The sequence below is a fragment of the Trichoderma ghanense genome (assembly GCF_004382785.1).
Source record: "Trichoderma ghanense strain CCMA-1212 chromosome Unknown scaffold_18, whole genome shotgun sequence".
NCBI classification, from domain to species: domain Eukaryota; kingdom Fungi; phylum Ascomycota; class Sordariomycetes; order Hypocreales; family Hypocreaceae; genus Trichoderma; species Trichoderma ghanense.
The window spans coordinates 374,478-397,567 of NW_027395681.1; the positions used below are offsets into that span (position 1 = coordinate 374,478).

At 57.9% G+C, this 23,090-nt stretch overlaps 3 protein-coding genes across 3 annotated transcripts; 2 read left to right on the forward strand and 1 right to left on the reverse strand.

Annotated features, from left to right (window-relative positions):
* Positions 1–133: 133 nt before the first annotated feature.
* CCMA1212_009753 (uncharacterized protein) lies at positions 134–16,167 on the forward strand (the record flags this gene model as incomplete). Its single annotated transcript, XM_073706823.1, has 3 exons — positions 134–11,265; positions 11,320–14,236; positions 14,722–16,167. 3 exons carry the CDS (start codon positions 134–136, stop codon positions 16,165–16,167), a joined length of 15,495 nt encoding a protein of 5,164 aa, XP_073554763.1.
* A 1,031-nt stretch (positions 16,168–17,198) lies between these two features.
* Positions 17,199–19,262, reverse strand: CCMA1212_009754 (uncharacterized protein; the record flags this gene model as incomplete). Its single annotated transcript, XM_073706824.1, has 1 exon — positions 17,199–19,262. One exon carries the CDS (start codon positions 19,260–19,262, stop codon positions 17,199–17,201), a length of 2,064 nt encoding a protein of 687 aa, XP_073554762.1.
* An 895-nt stretch (positions 19,263–20,157) lies between these two features.
* CCMA1212_009755 (uncharacterized protein) lies at positions 20,158–22,647 on the forward strand (the record flags this gene model as incomplete). Its single annotated transcript, XM_073706825.1, has 6 exons — positions 20,158–20,369; positions 20,415–20,469; positions 20,553–20,782; positions 20,872–21,347; positions 21,438–21,889; positions 21,992–22,647. Coding segments are annotated over 6 exons (2,079 nt in total), but the record flags the coding sequence as incomplete, so codon positions are not given.
* Positions 22,648–23,090: the final 443 nt, after the last annotated feature.

The following is a 23,090-nucleotide window of genomic DNA, read 5'->3' on the forward strand; positions in this document are numbered from 1 at the left end:
GGCTTCGACTCCTTCACACCACCAGATGAATGAGGGAGGGAACTAATAAATAATAGAAAAAAACAAAAAAAAGAGGCAATAGAGAGCATCTTGCTACTGGCTGAGCGACCTCACGCCACGCCCGGTCCCAACGATGCCTCATCCCCGCCGCCGGAGCCCGGAGAGCTTCAGGAGGCGGAGGCGCGAGAAGCGACTGTCGCGCGAGGATCCCGCCGGCCTGTACTCGTCGTCGTCGCCCAAGAGCAGCATCGCGCCTCAGCAGACGGCGGGCAGCTACAGCGCCGACAGCCCACGGATACAGCAGCAGCAGCCGTACGACTATCCGTCCCAGCAGGACAAGCCGCAGCCTCAACCTCAGCTTTACTCTCAATCCCAACTTCCCTCGCAGCCTCTCCCCCAGTTCCAGCCACCGGAGCAACAACCGCGGTTCCAGCCGCCGCCGCTGCACCACCAGCAGACGGCATCGTCGCCGTATCCCTCGCCGCAGCAGTACCAGCAACAATACCCGGCTTCGTTCCCCCACCAGACATCGCTGCCGCCAATGTCGCAGCGCCAGACGCCCTCGCAGGATGTCCTGCCCCGGTCCCGGGCCTCGTCCGGCTCGCTGTCCTCGTCGCTGTCGTCCTCGTCGTCCTCGTACACGGAAATCTCCCGACAGTATCCCACCTCCCGCTTCGGCGGCTTCTTCAGCACCTTCATCAAGGCCCCCTCAGAGGTGCGGCGGCGGCAGCGCCGCAGGGGCAGCGGCACCAAGAGGCGACGCGGCGTCTTCTTTGGCGGCGGCAGCAACTCGTCCCACTCGTCCATCAATTCCGACATGGCGTACGGCACCGGCTTCGTCAAGAAGGAAAAGGATCGGTCCACCCGCTACAGCAGCTCCGTCGCGGGCTCCGCCGCGTCCAGCTCGCATCCTCAGCAGCAGCTGCCATACTCGCAATATCCGGCCGCGCTCCCCAACCGTCCATCCCCTAGGCTATCTAATGAGGCGAAGCGCAACAAGACGGATGAGGAGATTATCGCCATTGGCCGCCAGCTGTCGGATCTGGCCCGGAGGTCGAACGAGGAGGATCTGCGTCACGCGGGAAAGACTCGACCCAGCGGACTGGCATCCACTGCCGCCGCCATCAGCGCACTGCGGAAAAGCAGAAAGGAGGCCAAGAAGCGAGGGATTGCCGGCTCCAAGAAGCACCGCGACTCATCGTCCGACGAGTCGGACTGGGAGTCGGCTTCGGACGACGACGACTCATCTTCCGGGAGCTCTTCAAGCGATGACAGCCTCATGCATCTGGCCTATGGCGGCGAGGATTCTTCACGCTCCAACGTCGCCTTGTCCGGGAGCGACACTCACCTCGCTTACGGCGGCGATTCTTCACTCTCCAACGTCGCCCTGCCCGTCTCCATGGGCACCGCCGCCGGGGCCGTTGCTACTTCTGTCGACAACTCCAACCCTTCGCACAGCAGGAAGAGCTCTGTTGTGGATCCTCGGCTGTTCGGCCCATTGAACTCGTTGCGTGGGCTGGTGAACACTCCCTGTGGGTTTGGGGATGAAACGCGGCCTCCACCAGCCACGGGCTCGGGCTCGGGCCCCCATCTCTACGATAATGACAGGCCGGCCACCGGGGGATCGCAGGCCGATTCCGCCCGACGCCCGGCACCTGTACCTCTCCAGCAGCCCATCCCCAAGGCCCCCGTCTCTAACAAGGTCTTCGAGGCCGGTAGGCGAGACTCTCGGAATAGCTACCGCCGCCAGCAATCCAATAGCGGAATCCTTGACCCCACGCTCGGAGGAGGCGTTGCGGCAGCTGCTGCCGCCGCCGCGGCTCGCATGGCCGACCAAAGGGGGCCTTGGAGCGAGGACCGCATCTACCGCGACGATGTCAAGCTTGCTCGGCCGGACCCGGACGAGGACCATTTCCAGCGCGACCAGGCCCCCTTTGAGGAGCTTGAGCGGCGGCGGGCCAATCCCGAAGTGTACTATAACCGCCGAGACGACGATGTAGACTCCCCTCGGATGGAATCCAACCGCGAAATGCCCGACTACTATGGCAAGGACTCGCCTGGCCCGGCCAGGGATGGCAGGACCTGGATGGAGCTTCACCCCGAAGAGCGCAAGGAGAGCCTCAAGTATCAAACTACCTATGATGCTCACATGCGAGAGATAGAGACGCGTCAAGCCCAAGAGCGCAGGGATCGACTTCGCAACGCCCAGAGGCAACAGCAGCAACAGCAGCAACCGCAACACACCGCTCGTGCGACAAAGGCAGGTGACCGGAATGCTGACAAGCCGGCTCAGCCCGCCCCGAAACCCAATGTTGACCCTTTTCAATACCAGGTCGCCGACGATGCTTTTGGGACTCCCCAGTTCAACAACACGCCCCGCCGGCCGCTGACTCCCGAAATCGTCACCGTTGATCGTGTTCCCAACTTCACCGAGTCCAGGTCTGTCACTGCGTCTGCGCCTTCTCCTGCTCCTTCAATGCAGGTACGGCCACCCCGTGCCGACATTAGGCTTAGTCGAAAAGACTCCCATGAGCTCGAGAAAGCGGCAGAGGAGAGACAAAGGGGGGGGATCTATGCTGAATTTCGAGGTCGGGACCCCCGAGCTGGATTTGAGTACGAACAGGAGGAAAGGGAAGCCCGGTCCATCCTAGACGAGGCCAAGCATTCCACCATCCCGGTTGCTGCCGTGGCCATCGCATCTGCCATTGCCGTCGAGGAGGAGCGGTCGCGGGAGCGCAAGCGCCGCGAGTACTCGGAAGACGGTTCCCGGGATCGATCCAGGCCTCAGAAGGACGCCGTCCAGGAGGATGCCGACAGGTACTACCGCGAGTCTGTGATTGCGCGGAAGATTGCTTCCGACGAGATTCGGTCTCGCAGCAAGTCCCCTGAGGAATCTGTCGTGGATAAATGGGAGAACCCGGCCGCCAAAGAGTCGTTTGCTATCGTTTCGCCGCCCAGCATGGAAGACAGGGAGCATGACGATGACGAGAACCCCTACGCGCCCCCCAATGCCGATGTCAAGGTAGACAATGAGATTTTCCCGCATGAGACTGACAGGTTCAGAGCCACCAACGGTGTCGATGCCTCGAGGTTCAGGGCCCGCGACGCTTCTCGTGAACGTCCACTTCTCAACATCGTCCGTCCCACCCCGGTGCCCAGCCCCGATCCCACGTCGGGAGCTGATGAGGCATTGAAGCAGCCCGCAGATGTGCCTGCATCTCAAGAGCTCTCGAACGACTTGGCTGATTCATCTGAGGATGAAGAGTCTGATCATAAAGAGGCGGCGGCGCACTCGTCACCTACTGGCAAGTCCGTCTCTTGGGGGGAAAACTCGACGAAGCGCTTCGTAGTCGAATCTCCCGAAGCTCGAAGCCGTGCCGAATCCCCAAACGAACCGGCTGAGGCGGAGGAAAAACCCAGACCCCGTCTCAGCAAGATTAGCCAATGGGGCAAGATCGCTGCCATGATGGCCGCTGGCACCGCCGAGCCGACGACCGAGCTCGACAGACACACTGCTAAGCGGAGCGGCGATGTTCCTTCTGATGACAACGTCGATGGCGCACCACCTGTTCCTGGCCCCAAGCCGGTCAGCCCTGAGCCGGAACAGGTGCCTGGCACCTACGCCGACGATCTCGAGTTTGCTGCTACCGTAGCAGCTGGCCTGAAGGAGAGCGGCTTTGACCCTAACATTGTGATCGACGACCCAGCCTTCCGCCGCCGAGACTCACGCCCGGGAACAAACGAGACCCCCGTCATGGGCCATGTTGCTCCTGAGCAACCAGTCGAGGAGCCCGTATCAGTCCCTGCCAAGGATGACGCCCGAAGAGACGAGCCACAAGTCCACCTGACAAGAAGCAGAGGACAGGAAGATGAGGCAGAGCTCTCCTTAACAGACACGGAGGACGAGGAAGATGAGAAGTCTCAGAAGCAAGAGAAGCTTGACAGGCTCGAGAAATACCTTCAAATGAGGCGGTCCGGTGAGATTAAGCCTCCCTCTCCGCTTCAGGAGGAGTCAGTCGAGCCGCCGACTACGCAAGCTCGACCAGTCACACCTCCCCCAAGAGGCAACGAGCGACGGAATATACTCGAGAACTTGCTTCAAAAGAGGCAGTCAGGCGAGATTCAACCACCCCGGGAGGTGTTGGAAGCGGTAGAGTCGCGCAACTCGGAGCCAGTCCCCGAGATCCAGGATGAGGGCGAGGACAAGAAGGCCAAGATGGAGAAGCTGGAGAAATTCCTACAGACGAGGCAATCCGGCCAGACCAAAGAGCCCGAGACGACAGAGCCTTTGACGAGGCGCAATTCAGATATCGAACAGCCTCCGGCGGAGCCAATTGAACCAGAAGCTCTAGCCGAAGCAGACGACAGCGCTTCCGACGTTGCTCCTGCCGATAGGCCGAAGAAGAGGAAGACTAAGAAGCGACGAGATCGTCTGGACGAGGCTTCAACCATCTCTTCTCGCCTCGATGACGACCAATCTAGGCTGTCCATACCAGGCGACGAGGGCACCGAGCTCTCAAGGGCCTCTGTTCCTGGTGACGAGGCCAGCGATATTCGAACCGTGTTCAGCGTCGAAGACTGGGAGGATTGGGACAGCTCACCAAGGTCCACGCGGAAGTCGCTCGTCGCTTCAGAGCTGTCGACCTCTAGCAGGAGGAGCATGCGGGGAAAACGACGGAGCGCTACGGAGAGAGACATTCGCGAAGGCCGTGACGAGCATGACGAACGCGGCGCAAGGCCCGAATCTCGCGACGACGAAAGAAAACCTAGAAACAGGGAAGCCAGACACTACCAAGATGATGATGAGAATAGCGAGAAACCTGTTCCCCCGCGGCAACGCAAGGACTCCGGCAAGAAGTCGAACTTCTTCTCGGGCATCTTCAAGTCCGGCAACAAAAACGACAAGAGCTCCATCAACGAGAAGGGCGAGTCTTTTTTTGAGCAAGCCGGCACTCTTGGCGCGGGTGCCGGCCTAGCGAGCATTGCTGCGGCCGCAGCAAAGGCCTTGACTCGCTCCAATGCCGCCGATGTCTCCTCGGACCCGGAGAACATCTCGCGAGATCTCCCTGGCTCGAGCCGGGAGGACGAAGAGGATCACTACCCCGTGATTGCTCCCCGAGCGATTGCGATTGATCCCCAGTATGGCGATCTGCTCCCTCTGCCGCCCAGCCTCCCGGGAACCCCCACAGAGGCCAGCTTCGACGAGCTGCCCGGCCTTCCCGACAGTCGCCCTGGGACACCGGTTGAGGATCGAAGCCGGAGATTTGAAAAGTCGCATCGCCGGCAACGAAGCAATCAAGAAAACAACCTGTCCAACTCCCGTAACAGGTCCCACAGCAACACAGCTGTCCCCTTGGCACTGCTCAGGGGGGTTGGGTCCACCAGCCCTTCCAGTCCTGTACGAACCAGGACTCCCCGCACGCCACCCCGGCCGACGTCCTGGGATAGCACCAAGGAATTTATGCCTCTGATGCTTCTTGAGCATGCCCGGCGTGGATCGAACGATAGAAGCCCGAAAGGCGGAGACTTACCGCCCCTGCCCCCCAGCGAGGCGACGAGCGAAGCTGAAGGGGGAGCCATGTCGGACCCAGAGGAGCACGAGGAGGGGAAGTTGTTGCCCGTCCTGCGACCCGAAGACTTCAGAAGCCCGATGCCCCCCAATGACGGCTTCAACCTGGCTGATCGCTCACTCCGACTCCAAACTCAGATACCAGCCATGGAGCACGCCGTCACCGACGAGGAATCTCAGGATTCCACGCCAAAAGCGGACGTGGCGTACGAGCTGCCCGTCCAGCCTACTGACAACACTCTAGGAGAAGCTGCGGCTGGTCATGACTACCGACTCCCTGGTCCTAGAACGGCTGGTAACGATAGGGCATTTTCAACCGGCAATGACGACGAGCCTGTTCCGGTTGACTCGACGCCTTCGTCGGGCCACTCGGCCAAGACAGTGGATGCTCAAGCCGTACCGGGCCCCCCAACTCCTACTCGTCGCTTCCTCTCGCCCCGCCAGGATATTGTTCGCCATCACTCCGATGGCCTGACATCACCAGACGAACGCTCTGATGCCTTTGAAACGGCACGCACCTCGCCTGCTGCCATGCCGGACGATGACCAGTATGAGCCGGATCTGCCGCCCATCGAGCCATCGATGCTCGGCGCAATCCCCGAATTTTCAAGACCCGCAAAGTTTTTTGAGGACAAGGTACCGGACCACCCAGAACTGGCATCTATGGACAGGGTGATTGAGACTTTGCCTAGCATTGAGAGCGTCCCGAAGGACCAGGCCCGCACCGACGCCTTGCGAAATTCTGCTGAGAGGTCATCCGACGAGAGTAAGGAGAAGGGGGACTGGAAAGGGAGCAAGTCCATCTCACCGGGAGCGGAGTTTGACCGCGACTTTTCTGCCCAGCCCATGGCAGACGAGACATCGGCTGCGTTTGTCGGGATTCCGGAATCAGCTATCGACAAGGACCGTACTCTAGATACCGAATACATTTCTTCAACTGAGCCGTTTTCCAAAGAGGTGCTCCCCCATCAGGCATTGGAGCCTGCCCGTGACAAGCCGGAGGAACATACATGGGCCAAGGAAAGCAGGGCACAGCCTGTGATGGTTGAGGATGAATTGGAGTCGGAGCGGGAGCCGGAGGCGGAACGTTATGCCCCTGGGCCAGAGCTTGAGTGGAAGTCGGAGCCAGTCGCGCTTTTCGAGCCTCTGGATGAGGTTCCTGAAGCACCGTCCAACGAGGCCTTTGTCGACATTGTACCTGTGTCTGACGAGGCCTCGTCTGACGTAATCGCGAAGTCAAGTCAGCGTTCAGTTCCCGAAGAAGTCGAAGAAGAAATCGTCATCGGCACACTACCGGCTGCAACTCGCAAGATCACCGGGGCCGCCCTCGAGCCAATTCTGGAGAATACGACGGCAGCCAAAGATTTCGAGCCTATTCGACATGATGCTGGGGGCTCTAGAGAAGAATACTCAAGGAAGGCTGAGTTATCCACTGCCGTTGAAGACTCGGAGGAGTCAGAAGAGGAGGACGATTCAGAGGATGAAGATGACGACTCAGAAGACTCGGAAGGTTCTGAGGAGTCTGAGGAGGAAGAGGAAGAGAGGGCCAGACACATTGTGGTGGCGGGCGTCGTAAAGCGCGATGGGGAAGAGGAGCACGCTGTTCGTGACATGACGGCGTCCATCGAGACTCTTGGTGCTGGGTCTGTTGTGTCGACGAGCTCTAAGAAGAGCAAGAAAAAAAAGAAGAAGAAGAAGAAGAGAAAGAGGAAGAAGAAGAAGAGTAAGTCGGCGGCAGCGGCAGGGGCAGCAGCAGAAGCTTCCCACGATACCCCCCTTCAACATACTACGGAGTCGACAGAGCAGACTGGTCTGCCAGTTGTGGAAGCCACCAAGCCCGCCTCAGATGTTGCAGTGGCTCTTCCTGCGGAACTCGAAAAGACCGAGGGTGCAGCCCTGGCTGAATCTGCTCAGCCTCCACCTGGTGATGCGGTAGAGGTGGTGGAGGGAACTCCTGTTGATCTTCCCAAGGATACCACTACTCCTGAGCCTTCCCCTGAGGCTTCAGAACAGCCCACGCGACATATTGAGGAGGAAGCTCTTGGTGAAAAGGCACAAGACGCTGTTATATCTCCCGAACCAACTCCTCATGAAGGCTTAGGACCCGCTCCTGAACACACCATCCTGGCTGATACTGAAGAGCCACTATCAGTTCCTCCAACCACAATCGAGGAGACAAACAACGAGGAACCGGGCGTTGATGACGAGCTTCAAAAGTGGGCTGCTACTGATAGTGAGCCGATTCCACGTGCGGACCGTATTGGCGATGGCAAGACGGAGGTGATTTCATCAGAGCTCTGCGACGAACAAGAGGGTGAGAAGAGGAGTTTCCAAGTTGAAGATGAGGCTATCGATACCGAGGAACAGTCTGAAGTTCCTGCTCCCTTGCCCGAAGAATTGGCCTTTCAAGAAGAGTCGCCATTGCAGCAAGACACTGCCCCCACAACTGGGGAGCCTCCTGCCAACATACCTGCCGAACTGGAAGACCGGGACTCTCCTGTTCAGGACCGAGGGTCTCTGGTGACGGATGAAGCTCTTCCGGCTGCGGAGGAGTTGCCTATTGAATCTCCTGCCGTAATCGAAGAACCTGTTGAGCAAAGCAAGGGTTCGCCGGCGTCTGATACTCGAGAGCAATCATTCGTTGCATCAGAGGCATCAGCTGATGATCAATGGACTGTACGCGAAGACGAGAGACGCGACTCTCAGGAGACGGTGACTGGACCTGAATATGAAGAGACGATTCAACTGCCGACGATCATGGAAGAGCCTGCTCTTGAGGACGCAATCGCTTCCGAGGTCGAGAATTTCGTGCCATCCGAAGTTGACCAACATGCTCCGATCCACAATGACCAACTTTCTCCCATCCTGGAGGAGCTGATGGAAGATCTTTTGGACGAGGCGGCTCCTGTAGAAAAGTCAGAAGGAACGACGGAACAAGACGGCGAAACAAAGCCAGGGCCCGCAGCAGACGACTCAGCCTGGAGCATTGGTCATTCTGAAGACCAATTCGAGCACCAGGGCAGCGAGGAAGCCAGAATATTGGAGCCCATTGCCGAAGAACCGGAAGACGACTCCCTCGAGCCGACACCAAACGAGGGTGCGCCGCGAACCATCGAGGAGATAGCGGATCGCAAAGATACCGACTGGGCTCCCAATGAGCTTCCATCATTTGCGTCGGAGGTTTCTGAGCCACTGTTTTCCCAGGGCGATAGTCCTTCTGAGTATCCTACTCAACAGTACCCCGATAGTGCCGAGCTGACACAGATGGGCGAGAGCTTTGCGGTCCCGGAGGAGCCTTTGCGGCCGCCGCCTCCTGTGCCGACGGCTGCTGTCGATGAAGCCGACCCCAAGGCGACCAAACTCGAGGTCCCAGCCTCCGTGAAACCCCCTGTTGATGCTCATTCTGAATATCCCACTCAGCAATATCATGATCATGCTGGGCCGACGCAGACGGAAGAGAGCTTTCCAGTCCCGGAGGAGCCTTTGCGGCCGCCACCCCCTGTACCAAATGCTGCTGATGGCACCACCGAAGTCGAATCTGCAGCCCCAAGGGAACCCGCTGTTGATGCTTCTCCTGAGTATCCTACTGTTGAGTCGACGCAGTTGGACGAGAGTTTTGCGGTCCCCGAAGAGCCCGTGCGGCCGCCGCCTCCTGTACCGAACGCGGCTGAATCCAACCCCGAGGCAAGCGACCTCGAGTTATTAGCCCCAATGGGACCCATCGTCGATTCCCCGGCTCAAGAGCAATCGGAAAGATTCGAGGCGGCCCCATCAGCCGCGGATAATGCCCCGTCGGCTGAAGAGCGTGGGCAAAATGACGAGCGACTCTCTACTCCGGCCCCCGAAGCTAGTCTCCAAGAGCCCGAACTCAACGAAGTCGTTTCACTAGAAGAGGGAGACAAGGACGGACGAAACGCGAGTCCGGCAGAGGAGGACTTCAATATACACGACGGTGCGGCAGTTGAGCATCCCTCTAGCACTGAGCTAGACCAAGACGGTGTGCCTCGGGAACATCACACCGCACCGGACTCGAGTCCTTCTGAGCAACGCGGAGACGACAATGAGGCCAAGCGCGATGAATCCAAACATTTACCAGAGTCTGAGTCTGTTCCGCCGCAGGAAACCAGCCGCGAATTGGATCTGGAACCGAAAGCCGAGGACGATGAATTGAAGCCCACAACAGATGATACCGACCTGAAGACGGAGGATTCTGAAGAGAAGTCGAGAGACGCCCAAGTCGATGCTACTGAATCCGATGCTCACCTCGAAACTGAACCCTCCGTGGAACTTCCACCAACCCACGAGATGGAGCTTGCGCCCGAGAAGGAGAACAACGCCAATGTGACGCTCGATACGAAAAAGGCAGACGAAAAGGCAGAAGCTCCTGGCCAATCTGCAGCACTTGACTCGGCTGATGATTTGAAGCCCGCAGTGGACACCAGCCACCCTCAAGAACCTGACATGACACCTGAACTGGATCAATCTACTGCACAGGAAGCTGAAGTTGTTGCTTCACCGGCCATCCCAGCAGATGCGGACGAGAAAGTGGAACTTGAGCGCTCAATTCAACCTGAAGATCCCGACCGAATGGATCTCGCTCAGGATGACACTGCCGCTCCCGTGAGCGCAGTACCGCAAGATCCCAGCGAAGATGTTGAGCGTGCTGATGAGGCCAAGGATGCTTCTCCAGAGGTTGATGAGCTACGGACTGATGACGCCCTTGTACCACAGGAGGCTCAGATACCGATGGAGACGGAGCTTGTTGAGCCTGCCAATGAAGCCCAAAAATCAGCTGTGGCCGGAGATCAGAACGAAGTTAAGGCACCAGCAGACAGTGTCAAGGATGACTTGACTAACACCACGTTGCCAACTTCGGACCCAGTTGCTGATGATGGGTCGCATTTGGACAATCATGCTGTCGATGAAGCACGCTCTGAGCCTGCAGACGCTCCAGAAAATGTTGTTCCCGACTCTGCTCTCGAGGACACACCGATCGCCGTGGGCAGACCTGAAGAGGCCCCCTTGCAACAAGCGTCGGATCAACCCCAACAAGGCCAGAGGCCTGACGAGCCCAAGGAAGAAGTGAAGTCTGATGAGCCTGAACCTGAAGTGGTAGCTGAGGAGGCTGGCAAAGAACTTGAGACTGGTCTGGATGAGACTCAGGTTGGACCAACGCCAGAAGAGTCTCGACGAGAATCGACATCAGAGACACAAGAAGAGCCTGTTCTCGAGGAACCCAAGCCGGAGGAACCACATCTCGAGGAAGCTGTGGCCGAGCAGAAAGACGAAGCTCAATATCCATCAACTGCGGAAGAGAGCCTTGAGCCCGACGTACAAGATAAAGAAGCCGAGGCTTCTGGGGAAAACTGTACAGACGCACCCACATCGGATACAGCTCAGACCGAAGCTCAACCCGCCGAGCTTGGCACAGCTCCGGAGCCTCATGCCATGGAACCAGCTCATGACGACAAACCGGATGAGCCTTCAATGCCAGAAACTGCTGTCATTGCAGAAAGCGCTGTACCTGTCGAGTCTGCCGCTGCCGAGCCGGAACAGATGCCACTGTCCGAGGCAGTAAGTGTGCCGACTGAAGAACCGCGGTCTACCGAGCGGGCAGATCAACGCGAACCTGAGTCTGCTTTGCCAACTGAGACTCCAGCGGAGGCTTCCCAGGAACTCACAGACAAACCTCAAGAGTCAGTTGAACCTGCTCATTCTGAGGCCCAGCAGCCGAAACCTGTGGAAACAAGGTCAAACTCCGTTAGGAGTTCATCAATGCATTTGACCGTCCCCGGGCAAGAAGAGGACTCGGGAAGTGAATACGGCAGTGACGACAGTTACGATGCTTCGTCCGTGGCTTCGGACATGTCATACCAACGCGACTTCACGCGATCTGGATCCCTCGGACCGAATGACTCAACCACAAGAATTACTGGTTTCGAGGTGGTCGCAACTCCGCGCGTAGAAGGACATGCCCACAGAGACCGACATAGGAAGAAGAAAAAGAAGAAGAAGGGCAAAAGCAAGCACAAGCGCAAGAAGTCGCGAGGCGGAAGCGATCCATCGTCCTCGCTGACCAGCCTCAGTGAATCGGTTCCGACGACCTCGAATCCCAGCCTTGGGGGTAGCGTGCCTAGTCTTTCTGTGGAGCCACCTGTTGACGAGCCTCAAGTCCCGGGACAATTGGAGGCTGGATCGCGTGCGACCGAGGGGCAGGATTCTGGACCTGTACCGGCTGTGTCTGATGGTACGGTGACTCAGCCTTCTACTGAGGACGACCTGTTCTCGAAGTATGCGGATGAGCCTGAGCTGTCACCGTCCGAACAGGAAAAGCCGACTGAACGCGCCGCCGCTGCATCGCCGGACTTGGAAACTATCCTGGAAGAGGTCGCCGGAGAGGAACCACAACCAAAAGAGTCTACGAAGTCGCCTGATAATGAGGCAGCTGAGATTTCACGCCCGCCTGAGCCGGTAAACGAACCTGAACCGAATGACCGAGAGGCTCCCGCAACAGAAGCTCCTCAAGAATCAACCGCTTCCGCACCTCTGGAGGATGATTCGGAAACCAAATGGGACATGTTCACAGGCAGCTGGGGAAACTCAGGCAGGAAGTCCGAATCTGGCCTCTTGGAGAGTCCTGAGATTACCCGGAGCAGCAGAAAAATACCCGACGACGTAGATGGCAGCTCGATGCATATCATTCAAGACGCACCTCTAGTCGAAGAGCCCTCGGAGATCTCGACACCGCAGCGGATGTCGGCCGACATTCCAGAAAGATCGCAGTTACGCAGCGAGAAGCGAGCCTCGTCCGTCCCTGGATCTCAATCACCAAAAAAGGGGTCGAGGCCCGCTAGTCAAGGCGGCGAGAAGTCCGATCGGTGGTTTGGGTCACTCTCAGGGGGCATATCTCTCTTTTCTGAGCGGTTCGGCAGTCCCAGGAAAAAGAAGGCAAAGGACAGAGACAAGGACCCTATAGGGGAAGATGACAAGGAAGACCCCAAGGAGGAGTCTTTTTTAGGGAATCCAGCTCTTCGGCAAAGCGGTGACGAGAGGAGCTGGGAATCAAATGAAGCGGACAGAGAGGACATGATTGACGACTTTCTGCACGGAGGTGGCCTCCCTACCACACCCAAGAGGCGCAGGAAGCGTCACGATCCCTCTGTCGCACCCACTACGCCAAAGCGGAGCGAAAGCATTGCGGAAGGAAGAGATGACGAGGGTGCAGTTGTAAGGAAGGTTGAGCGTGGAGGTCTGTTTGGAGGAGAGTTGGTTGAGAGCCCTGTCCTCGAGGCGACGGAACCTCTTGGACCATTTGAGCTGCTTCGGCGGCATTCACAGGCGGAGGATCCAACCGGTGGACTACTTCGGGAGGCATCGGAAATCTCGGTGCTCCCGCCAATGGACATGATGTCTGAACTATCCGATTACGAGTTGTCTGACTATAGGTTGTCGCCCCCGCGAGGGCTGCCCGCGGTCGAGGAGCAGCCGGAGGCAGAGGCCGAAGCGACAGCCTCGGAAGTTGGCTTTTACAGAGACAGTGGGTTTGCCGGAAGCCCTCCGCACGACCGGTCAAGGAGACACAGCATCAGCACGATACCCCTTGAAGAGGACGAAGACAAGCAGCGCGATAGCGGAGTCGATGCAGACTGGATAGAGGCGGCCATGGCACAGCTCAAGACGCCCGAGCCGATGAACAGAACGCCGGAGCGGCAGCCTCAGCGACGCCTACGGCGATCCACGTTGGGCGGCCAAAGACTACGAGATTCCGCTTCGTTACGGGAAGCGGCACAAGACCCGGACAGGAAGACAATACCGGGAACGAGGGAGCGAGTGTTGACAGGAACAGGAACACGACCGGAGACTCCCACGGGGAGGACCAGCCCTACGAAGAAAGGCTACGGGGCCATCGTCGGCATAGGACTTGCGGCACGGCTTGCGAGCGGCAGGACGTCACCAATGACCGCTTCCACAGAACGATCCGACACTCTTCCGGGGCTGCGACGGTCAGTGACCTCGCCGGTGGCAGCGCCACTACGAAGCCTGCGACGCGCAGTCAGCGCGCAAATTGGGCCGGGGCTGCAGCGGCCGGAGTCGCCGTCGCTGGCGGTGCTGCCGGTGGTGACGGAGCAGCCGCGAAGCGTCTCAGACAGCCACATCCCGTCAGCCACCAAGCACCAGGCGGGAGAGGCAGCGCGGGCCGACCCCGGTCGAGGGACGCCCAATAGCGGCGTGCCGCGGCCGCGGACCCCTGAGCGGCTGAAGAGCTCGGGCGGCAGCACAGTGCGGTCGTCGTCGAACCCATCGCCGCCGCTGCTGAGACGGGCGGAGAAGCGCATGTCGTTGCGCCAGCCAAACATCGCCAGCAGCGACCACAGCGGCTTCCACAGCGGCTTCGACAGCACCAGCAGCGCGCCCCTTGCGACGAGGAACCCGAACCCGAGCACAACCTCGATCCCCACCATCAGCCCCATCCCGACGCCGTCCATTGCGGGCTCGATCGCAGACTCGATCGCGGGCGTCCTCGACCCCAGCCCGTTCCCAGCCTCGTCCTTGTCGTCACCCTCCAAGCCCGCCGCCGCCGCCGCCAAACCGCCATCGAAAGCAGCGTCCGAGCCGCCGGTCGCCAACGAGGGCCGTGCGCGCGCAAAGGACAAGACGGACGTATACGTGAGTGCACAAGAAGGTTCCTTGTCTTGAAGCTCTCGTCACCTGATTAGTGCCCGCAAATGACCTGATCCACCGGCGTGCATGAGCACAGTCTGTGTCTGTCTGAGCGCTGCTGGTGATTTTCTCCCTCTTATTTCTCTGCCTTCTTGTTCTGCCAGCCCAGCCACCCGAAAAGGTGTCAGCGCTCTTTCACCGCCCAGCCTCGTGATTTTTCGCACCCCCCCCAAGCAGCTCCGCCCAGCTGCAAAGGCATCTGCATCTTCCACGGCTCTCTGGCCTTCTCTGTCGCCTGCTGCCGAAAGCGCATGCATGCCGCGTCAGGTCATTTGCGGGCATCTCTGATATTTCTATTTCTATATTTGTCTTTTCTTCACCGTCACCTATAGCTGTTAATTTTACGCCATTTTTCTCTCTACTTGCCTCGTCTCTCTGCCGGTCTCGTCTGGTCGGCGTCGCCTCGTTCTAACACATTGGCTTCTTCATAGGATGGGTACGGCGAGGGCCGCATTGGCTCGCCACTATCTCCCACAAGGCCGCACAGCATGCGTCGACGCCAGAGTATGCAAGTCCTCGAGCTCGAGGCCCGCGTCGAGCAACTCATGGCAGAGAACCGCCTGCTCTCCGACGCCCGCCACAGCACCGACCAGCACCTGAGCCACCGCGTCGTCACCGCCCTTTCCGACCGCGACACCCAGATCGAGAGCCTCAAGCAGACGCTCAAGTTCCTCCGCGGCGAGGTCTCTCGCCTGACGGAGGTCAACGAGGGCCTGACCAGCGCCAATGCCGAGCTGGCCAGCAAGGACAACAGCCGCTATGCGGACCTGCAGGTGACCGCCGACCGGGGCGGCAACCAGGATGCCCTCATCCAGGCCCTGCACGAAAAGGACGCCCAGATTGCCGACCTGACGGCCAAGCTCGATGCCGCCAAGGAGCGCATCCGCGAGCTGCAGCGCCAGATCCTCGAGTCCAAGGCTGCCGACGTGCAGTTCCTCAACATCAAGGACGAGGACTACTTTGACCACCGCTGCCAGCAGCTCTGCTCCCACGTCCAGCAGTGGGTGCTGCGCTTCTCCAAGTTCTCCGACATGCGGGCCTGCCGCCTGACCAGCGAGATCAACGATGAAAAGATCATCGACCGCCTTGACAACGCCGTCCTCGACGGCACTGACGTCGACAGATACCTCAATGACAGGGTCCGCCGGCGGGATATATTCATGTCCATGACCATGAACATGATTTGGGAGTTTGTCTTTACCCGCTACCTGTTTGGCATGGACCGCGAGCAGCGACAGAAGCTCAAGTCGCTGGAGAAGCTGCTGACGGAGGTCGGCCCTCCACAAGCCGTGCGCCAGTGGCGTGCGGTCACCCTTACGCTGCTCTCGAGGCGTGATTCGTTCAAGAGGCAGCGAGATCTGGACACGGAAGCCGTCGTCCAGGCCATTTACCAGACCCTCTGCAAAGTCCTCCCGCCGCCGTCCAATCTGGAGGCACAGATACAAGCCCAGCTGCGGAGGGTCATGCACGAGGCCGTCCATCTCTCCATTGAGATGCGCACGCAAAAGGCCGAGTACATGATGCTGCCGCCTCTACAACCGGAGTACGACGCGGACGGCGAGCTCGTGCAGACCGTCCAGTTCAATGCGTCCATGATGAATGAGCGGAGCGGAACGCTCAAGATGACCAACGAGGAGCTCGAGGAACGCGGCGCCATCGTGCGCGTTGTCCTCTTCCCTCTGGTCGTCAAGAAGGGAGACGACGACGGCTCCAACGATGAGGAGATTGTCATCTGTCCCGCCCAGGTGCTCATTGCCCGCAGCAAGCTCACGCGCCAACCCACGCCATCTACTGACGGGGGGAGAGCTTCTACGGGCACAGGCCGTCTGAGCGGCGGCGAAACGTCTCCTGACAATAGACCGTCCAAAGCTGTCTAAAACAGCTGGCCGCGGTGCTTGCGTGAGCGAGTTGATGATGATGACATTATGACCCCTTTTTCTACTCCGTCTGGTTGGAGACAAAAGTTGAGCGAAGGCGATTTTTGTGTTTTCCCTTTTCTTCTTAATTTCCGTTTCATCTCTGCATATACATCTGTTATTATGGCTTTGATCTATGTCATTGGTTTCTTGTTAATCGTCTGTCTTATGGTACTGCTTTGACTTCTTTTTTTTTTTCCCCTACTTTTACTATTGGACGAAATGCGGGATAAGAGAGCAACATATTCAGCATGTTTGAATGATACGATATCTACTGGAGCCTTCTGCTCTGCAATGATGGATAATGACGATTTGATACTCTATGGGTTTTGTACTTAATCTACTCTGTTTCCGAATCTTTCTTTCCATTTCGCGTTTCCTTCTTCGTTTTGTTTGCTTGGAATGCATTTCATGACTATGTACGACTCTGTTTTGGTCAAGATTGATGAGATTGATCCAGATTATGACTGAATGAATGGGAAATAGACATCTCCACCAATACACACACCATCAATGACACCCTTTTCTCACATCCAATCGCCGTGATGTCCGCGTAGGACAAAAGCAGAAAACAAGCCAGTGCTACTAGCAGCTAATAGTATCCTGCAGATCTGAGCGAATTGGGCTGCTCCCGTCCTACACGAGAGCGGGAAACTTGCATGCATCCAATGGCGGCTGCATGTACTTCTATCACGAGGTGTGAACGAGTACTCCTCAAGAGAGTTGGAGTTGGGGGTTTGGAATTGGGGTTACGTTTGGGCATCGATGCCCTTCTGTGCACGGTCTCAACTCCACCTGTTGGGCAATCTATCTGCCCAATATGGGCATATTTTCGACGAATAGCCTGGAAAGTCTAGAGGTGCTCTTTTCGCTCTGATTTGTTCCTTCATTGACTGGTTCATTTCTTCGTTGATTCTATCGTCACTTGGCTGCAGAATAGCTAATACACAGTCGACGCAGGAGTCATCTCCTCAGCCAGCCGTCCCATTCTCTTATAACGCCTTCTTCCGATCAACCATCCGCCTCCACCCCTCCAGCGTCCTCGAGACGTCGCCGGCCTGCTTCTCGCCGTGCGTCTCCGCAACCATGCCCAGCAGCCACCGCAGCCGCGTCGTCCGGCCCCAATTCCCTCCTTGCAGGTCCCGCGTCACCACCTCCGCCACGCGCGCCAGCACCTGCGGCGAGACGGCTTTCGCCAACGCCCGCTGGACGTCGACGCAGCGCTGCAGGCGCCGGAGCAGCTGCCGGTCGTTGAGGTGCGGCGCCTCCATGTACCACTGGCCGATGCTGTCGACGAGCGCCATCTTGGCCTGGATCTCGCGGGCGATTTCCTCGGGGTCTGCATCCGGCGGGGTTGTGAGGCGGGGGAGGTCGAGCATCTCCCAGTGCAGAGGCCGTGTGATTTCAGGGTCTTTGATGATGCGCTCTAGGTAAGGGACCCAGGCTTCCCAGCCCCATGATTCGATTTGTGAGACTCGGCCGAGGCGGGCGCGGATGGTTTCGTAGAGATGCAGTGCGAGTCTGTGGTCGTCGCATGCTGTGGCGATGGTCCGAGCTGTGTCAATGGACATTTGAGAGACCGGAAGTGAAGATATGGCTTGGATGAGGGCGTCTGTCTGGTTGATGTCCTTGAAAAAGCCGTAAAGCTCTGTCAAGACGTCATTTGCGCTGGGGAGACCATGAATTGCTGAGAACAAAGCCGCCCATCGCTGTGATAGGGAGCTGTACGTGGTCCGCGTAAGCTCAAAGTGAGCGACAGTTTCGATGACCTCTGCTGATTTCAGCCGGGCGACAATAATCTGCCACAGTTGGGCAGATCCGAGGTCAATTTCATGAGACGCAATGAGCTCTTGGTAAGATTGGACGAATTCTTCGTTGGTTGCTGAAGAGTTGTATGCCTTGGCCATCAACCACGCAAATCGTAGCTTTCGGCTCGCCTCTAGATCTTGCTCCTGCTGTGGGAATAGAGCACTGATTTCGACATCCAGATTCTGCAATTGCAGGGGGCTCAACTTTGAGAGCGCTTCTCCGAATTGAGATGCGGCGCGGATCCAGGGTAAATAGAGATTGCTGTTGCTTGCTTGGGCCACGGCAAAAGATCGTGCCAAGGTTGATATTTCGTCCATCTGAATCTGAGCACGGAGGCGTGCCGGCATGAGAGTCATCGCTTTTCTGAATATTCTGATATTCTGATAGCCACCTCCTGACGAGCACACGATAGCGGCAAATGTGGTCCATAAGTCCGGCAAAACGACGCTGTCGGGAACTCTTTTTTGAGCAATCTCGAGACCGGTCAAGAGAGAGCGGCGAATTCGAGCATTGAGCAAGTCAACCATGTTCGGATCTGATATCCTGTCTCGTGCAGCCTGGTCTAGGGGCTCCATCAAAAGCCGCAATTCTTCTACGGAAAGCTTTGCAGCTTCCATCCTGAGGAAATAGTGGCGCTGAAACGGCTTCAGCAGGCGTTCCAATGCCATTTCGTCCATGGTATCAAGCAGGGAAATACTGCATCGCAGCACTGACAGCTCGCGGGGTACTTTTGCTGGTATGGAGGCATCTTGGTACACGTATGGGGGTGCAATGGCTTCTGCAGGAGCCGCCACAGTTGCTTCCCCGGTTGCTGCGCTGGAAACGATGCTATCCGCCGGCGGGGGCTGAATGAAGGGCTTGTCGGCATCAGACTTTTCGAGCCATGAGATGAGACTCTCGAAGAGCGCCGAGGGGCTGATTGATTGTTTCTTCCTCCTCCTTTCCTCCACGGTAGACGGCGGCTCCCACTTGCACTCGCTGGGAATCCAGGCAACGTCGAAGTGCCAGAGCGGGGGATACGTGGCCGACGAGGGCATGATGCCCGTCATATTGCGCTTGCCCAGCTGGCGGCGGCGGCTCTCGAGAGGCCCGGCGTGGGAGCTGATCCGTCGGCATGGCGCGGCGGCGGAGAACTGGCGGTGATAGCGGTCAATGGCCTGGCGAAGCATCGCGTCCGTGATCCAGACGGCGGAGGAGGGAGACACGATCCCCCGGGGCGGGCATTGCGCCGCGGACCGCACTGACATGGCAGCGCCGCGGACGGTGGAATTGGCGGAGTGGCAGTGAGAGTTATCGATGAGCCATTGCAGTTCGCGGTGTCCGGGGTGAGGGAGCTGTCGCCGTCTGGGTGGGCTGAGCTGCTGCTTATTCGCGGGTTTTGCTTGCAAGTTGTCCTGGAAGCTTCACGAGATTCGAATGCTCAATTGCGGGCTGTCGGGAAAAACTGTAGTTCCGGTGGGGGGGGGAGCCCTGAAGGTCGGGAGTTCCTTGTGATTTGGTAATCATATGGGGTTCCTCCGTAGCAGAAGAGACGAGACGAAAACTGCTGGCGGTTGGTGGAGGTACATTGAATTGGAGCGCAGGGGACCTGCAATCTGCACGGGCCACCCACCACAATCGTCGTACTCAAGGGCCCTCCTGGCATGTCATGTGCGCCGCGCTCCAATCGGATTGCGTGTACAGCGAGGTAAAGGTGAGGTGACCCCGTCCCTTCCAGAATATCCGAGCCCCCGTCATCAGCGTCAGTGACGGTATGGATACTTCAGTACATGCGACAGTACCTCGCCTTCTTTACATTAACCCATCCGCTCCGCCTCACTCGCTCGCGCAACCCCCGGCCTTCCAATCTCGGGGCTCCAAATGAGCTGACGGGGCCGATCCATGCATGGCCGATCCATCCTTGCATATGATGCCGAGCGAGCAGCTGCTTCCAGGCTGTTGTCTGCATTAGCTAGCTCATCAGTTCACCAACCCGCTTTCGCTTGGCTCCCCTGAGCATCAAAAGAGACACTCTGCTCTGTTTCACTGACCTCTCCCTGAAACCAATCCAGACAAAGACGCAGCCGAGAGAGCCACAGAGGCGAGACAGGGCGAAGTGCTGAAGAAAAGACAAGACAAGACATAACAAAGCTCGAAACAAAACAAACAACAAAGGCCAGAGTGACACACCAAGTAGCTCACCGCAGCTCACCGCATCACACACACCCCCGACGAGAACCACCGGAGCTTGTCCACAGCTCGCCCACAGCTCGCCCAGCCTGCCCTCGCATAAGCTCGTCGCATTCATAACCCCGGGCGCATCATCCATCATATCGTCGACTGCCCAGCTCGCTGCGGGCTCCATGGCTCTGCGTGTCCCTTCGTTGTTGCTGTCCAACCTCGAAAGTCGCTTATGAAAGTTGCTGATGGAGCCCGTGGTGTACGAAGAGACGCCTCTAGCCGACTACCTCAGAGGTATGTTGCGGTGCCCGCATTGCTGGCCTGCCTCTCCCCCTGAGTCGCGCGCATGCTAACGGGTTGACGTTGACGCTCTGAAGATGGAGGTAACCTGTCGGAGGCGGAATGGGCTCCCATAGATGGCACTCCCGATCACCGGTCGACGATAACGTCCGATTCCTCGCCGCCTGCGAGTCCGACTCCCTTTGCGCCGTCCGGCCGTCCCTTGGTCAAGGCGCGGTTCCGCAATGCTGCCAGCAAGCCGGAGCCCGTCGAGCAGCCACAGGCGCCGCCGCCATTGTCGCTGCAGTCGCTGAGGAAAAGCTGCTCTGTATGTTGAACTTCGCCTGCTGTTTGAAGCTTCACCGCTTCTGCGAGCACACCGCATCAGCTAACCTGGGCCGGATTCGGTCTGCATAGGCCCTTCTCGCTGCGAGTCTCGATGGCGCAGACAACGCCCGCTTCCTCGAACAATTCAGATACACAATCATAGCCTCTCAGCTCCTCAGTGGCCATTCTCTACCCGGATACCGCCCGCCAGCCCTGAAGTCGCCGGGCTCGACCGCCGATAACAATGACCAGTCTCTGCTCTCGACCGAAGGTATTATAGTGTCCGTCGTCGGAGCGCTAGCTCTCGCAGTCTTCCTAAGCTGGGCACTGAGTAGTGCGCCAACGCATGTGACGAAACGACGCCTAATCTTGGTGCTTATTATTGCTGCAGCGGCGGTGCTGGTAGGACAAGTCTTTGTGCGACGGCAGTGGCTCCGCTACCGCAGAGAGCAGTCCCTGGCTGAGATTTCCACCTTCATCACGAATTCGCAAAACTTTGACAGCGCAACTGAGGCCACGCTCTCTCTTGTCCAGGAAGTCGAGCTTGTCTCTCGCGGATATCGAATGTCAGTTCTGACCTTCCCCCCTGTTCCTCCCGGCGTGGTCTTTCAGCGCGGCTACGTTTAAATATGCCTGGCAAACTGACACCCTCATAGTAGCGTGCCTCTTGCACCAGTCAGCCGACTCGAGGATCGTACTCAAAGCAGGAAATGCGTTCGGCTGCGAAAGGCGCTCAAGAATGCGTTCGCCGAGGTTCTTCAAACGTACAACCAGGTGTCCGATGTTGTCAGGGGCTTCGCCGAGCAGGTGGAGCTGGAGAAGTACTACGACATGTACGACGTGAGCGACTTCGACATTTCGGATTCCCGCCTGGGCTTCAACGCTGCCGAGTTTGACGACCTGGAGTCGCTGAGGACATTGAAGATTCTGGCGGCGCGGTTCCATACTACGCGGAAGATGCTCCTCTGTGCTCTGCTGGCTCTGGATGCGAATGGAGAGGTCAAAGATTTGCTGCGCTGGACGGCTGCGGTAGAGTCTCTGCAGAGCGTCAACATCTTGACCAAGTCTGTGTTTGAGAAGCTGCAAGGGATACTAAGCGAGGAAGAATGTGAGTGGCTATGTTTTGCAATTTGGGTCCCGCCTCTCTCCATTTCTTTTCTCCTCGGCATCAGCCGTCTCTTCATTCGTGGACTAGTCTAATGATCTGTAGCATTCCCCTTGCCGCCGACTCCTCAATTGCCCCTGACGCCAGGCAAAGAGCGATGGCGCTCACAGCTGCGCAAGCTTAATTCCATGTCAACAGGGATCCGAGGCCTGCAAGCCAAGCTTCACTTGCTGCGAGAAGAATCCGACAGAGCGCTAGACGACTCCAACGACATCTCCGAAATGGGACCCAATCTCATGTCGCAGTACGACTCTATTGGAGTGGACCTGAGGATGCTCATGGCGGCATGGGAAGAAGGCAGAGCCGCTCTGGCCCAAGGCATTGATCGGAACGAGAAGAGACTCTCGTCCATCAGCACGCTGCTGTCGCCCGCCAGCTCGCTCAGCGGGCTCACAACGATAGGCGAAGGAGGCACGGCAGACGCTTTCAAGGCTCTCACGGGCGAGTCACCACCGGCTTCGGACATCCACGACGCGGAAGATGACCAGGAGGTGTTCGAAGCCGTGGCCAAGCCGCGGCCGCGGAGCATGCTGACGCGAGAGGAGAGAATCGCAAAGGTCAAAGAAGAGAGGGAGCAGAGGGCGTTGGCACGACAGCAGATGGAGGCGACCAAGGGCATGCTGAGGGAGCTGGAAACAGTCATCAGCCTACGACCCCAGAAGCGAGCCAGTGCCCCTGCTGGCCCCCGCGTCACCCTGTGAATTCGGACTACGCAGGTCTCGACGACATTATTGTTTCCTACACTTCATGTAACATGTACAGGCGCACGGGTACCATACGTCACTCTTTCTCATTCTGCTTTTTTCCTTTTCTGTTTGGTCGGTTATTGCTTCATTTTGTTTCTTTCTCTCAACCTTCTGGGCAAGACAGGGTGTAACGGCTACGGGTCTGGGGCGATTGGCTGCTTGCTTTTGCATTTGTTGCTGCTCTGTTTGTGCTGTTGTCTTATAGAACCGGTCGTTTCGATCGTGGTGGAGGTTGGTGTCCTTTACATTTCCTTTGTGCTGGCTTGATTTGGAATTCAGACAAGGCGTCTAACGGGGGTAGAAACGCAACGCAATCTCTTGTATATAGCTGGACATTTTGGCAGAGGACCTCATCTCTCAGGCACATGGCTGTAGGAACGCGATGGATGAGATGATGG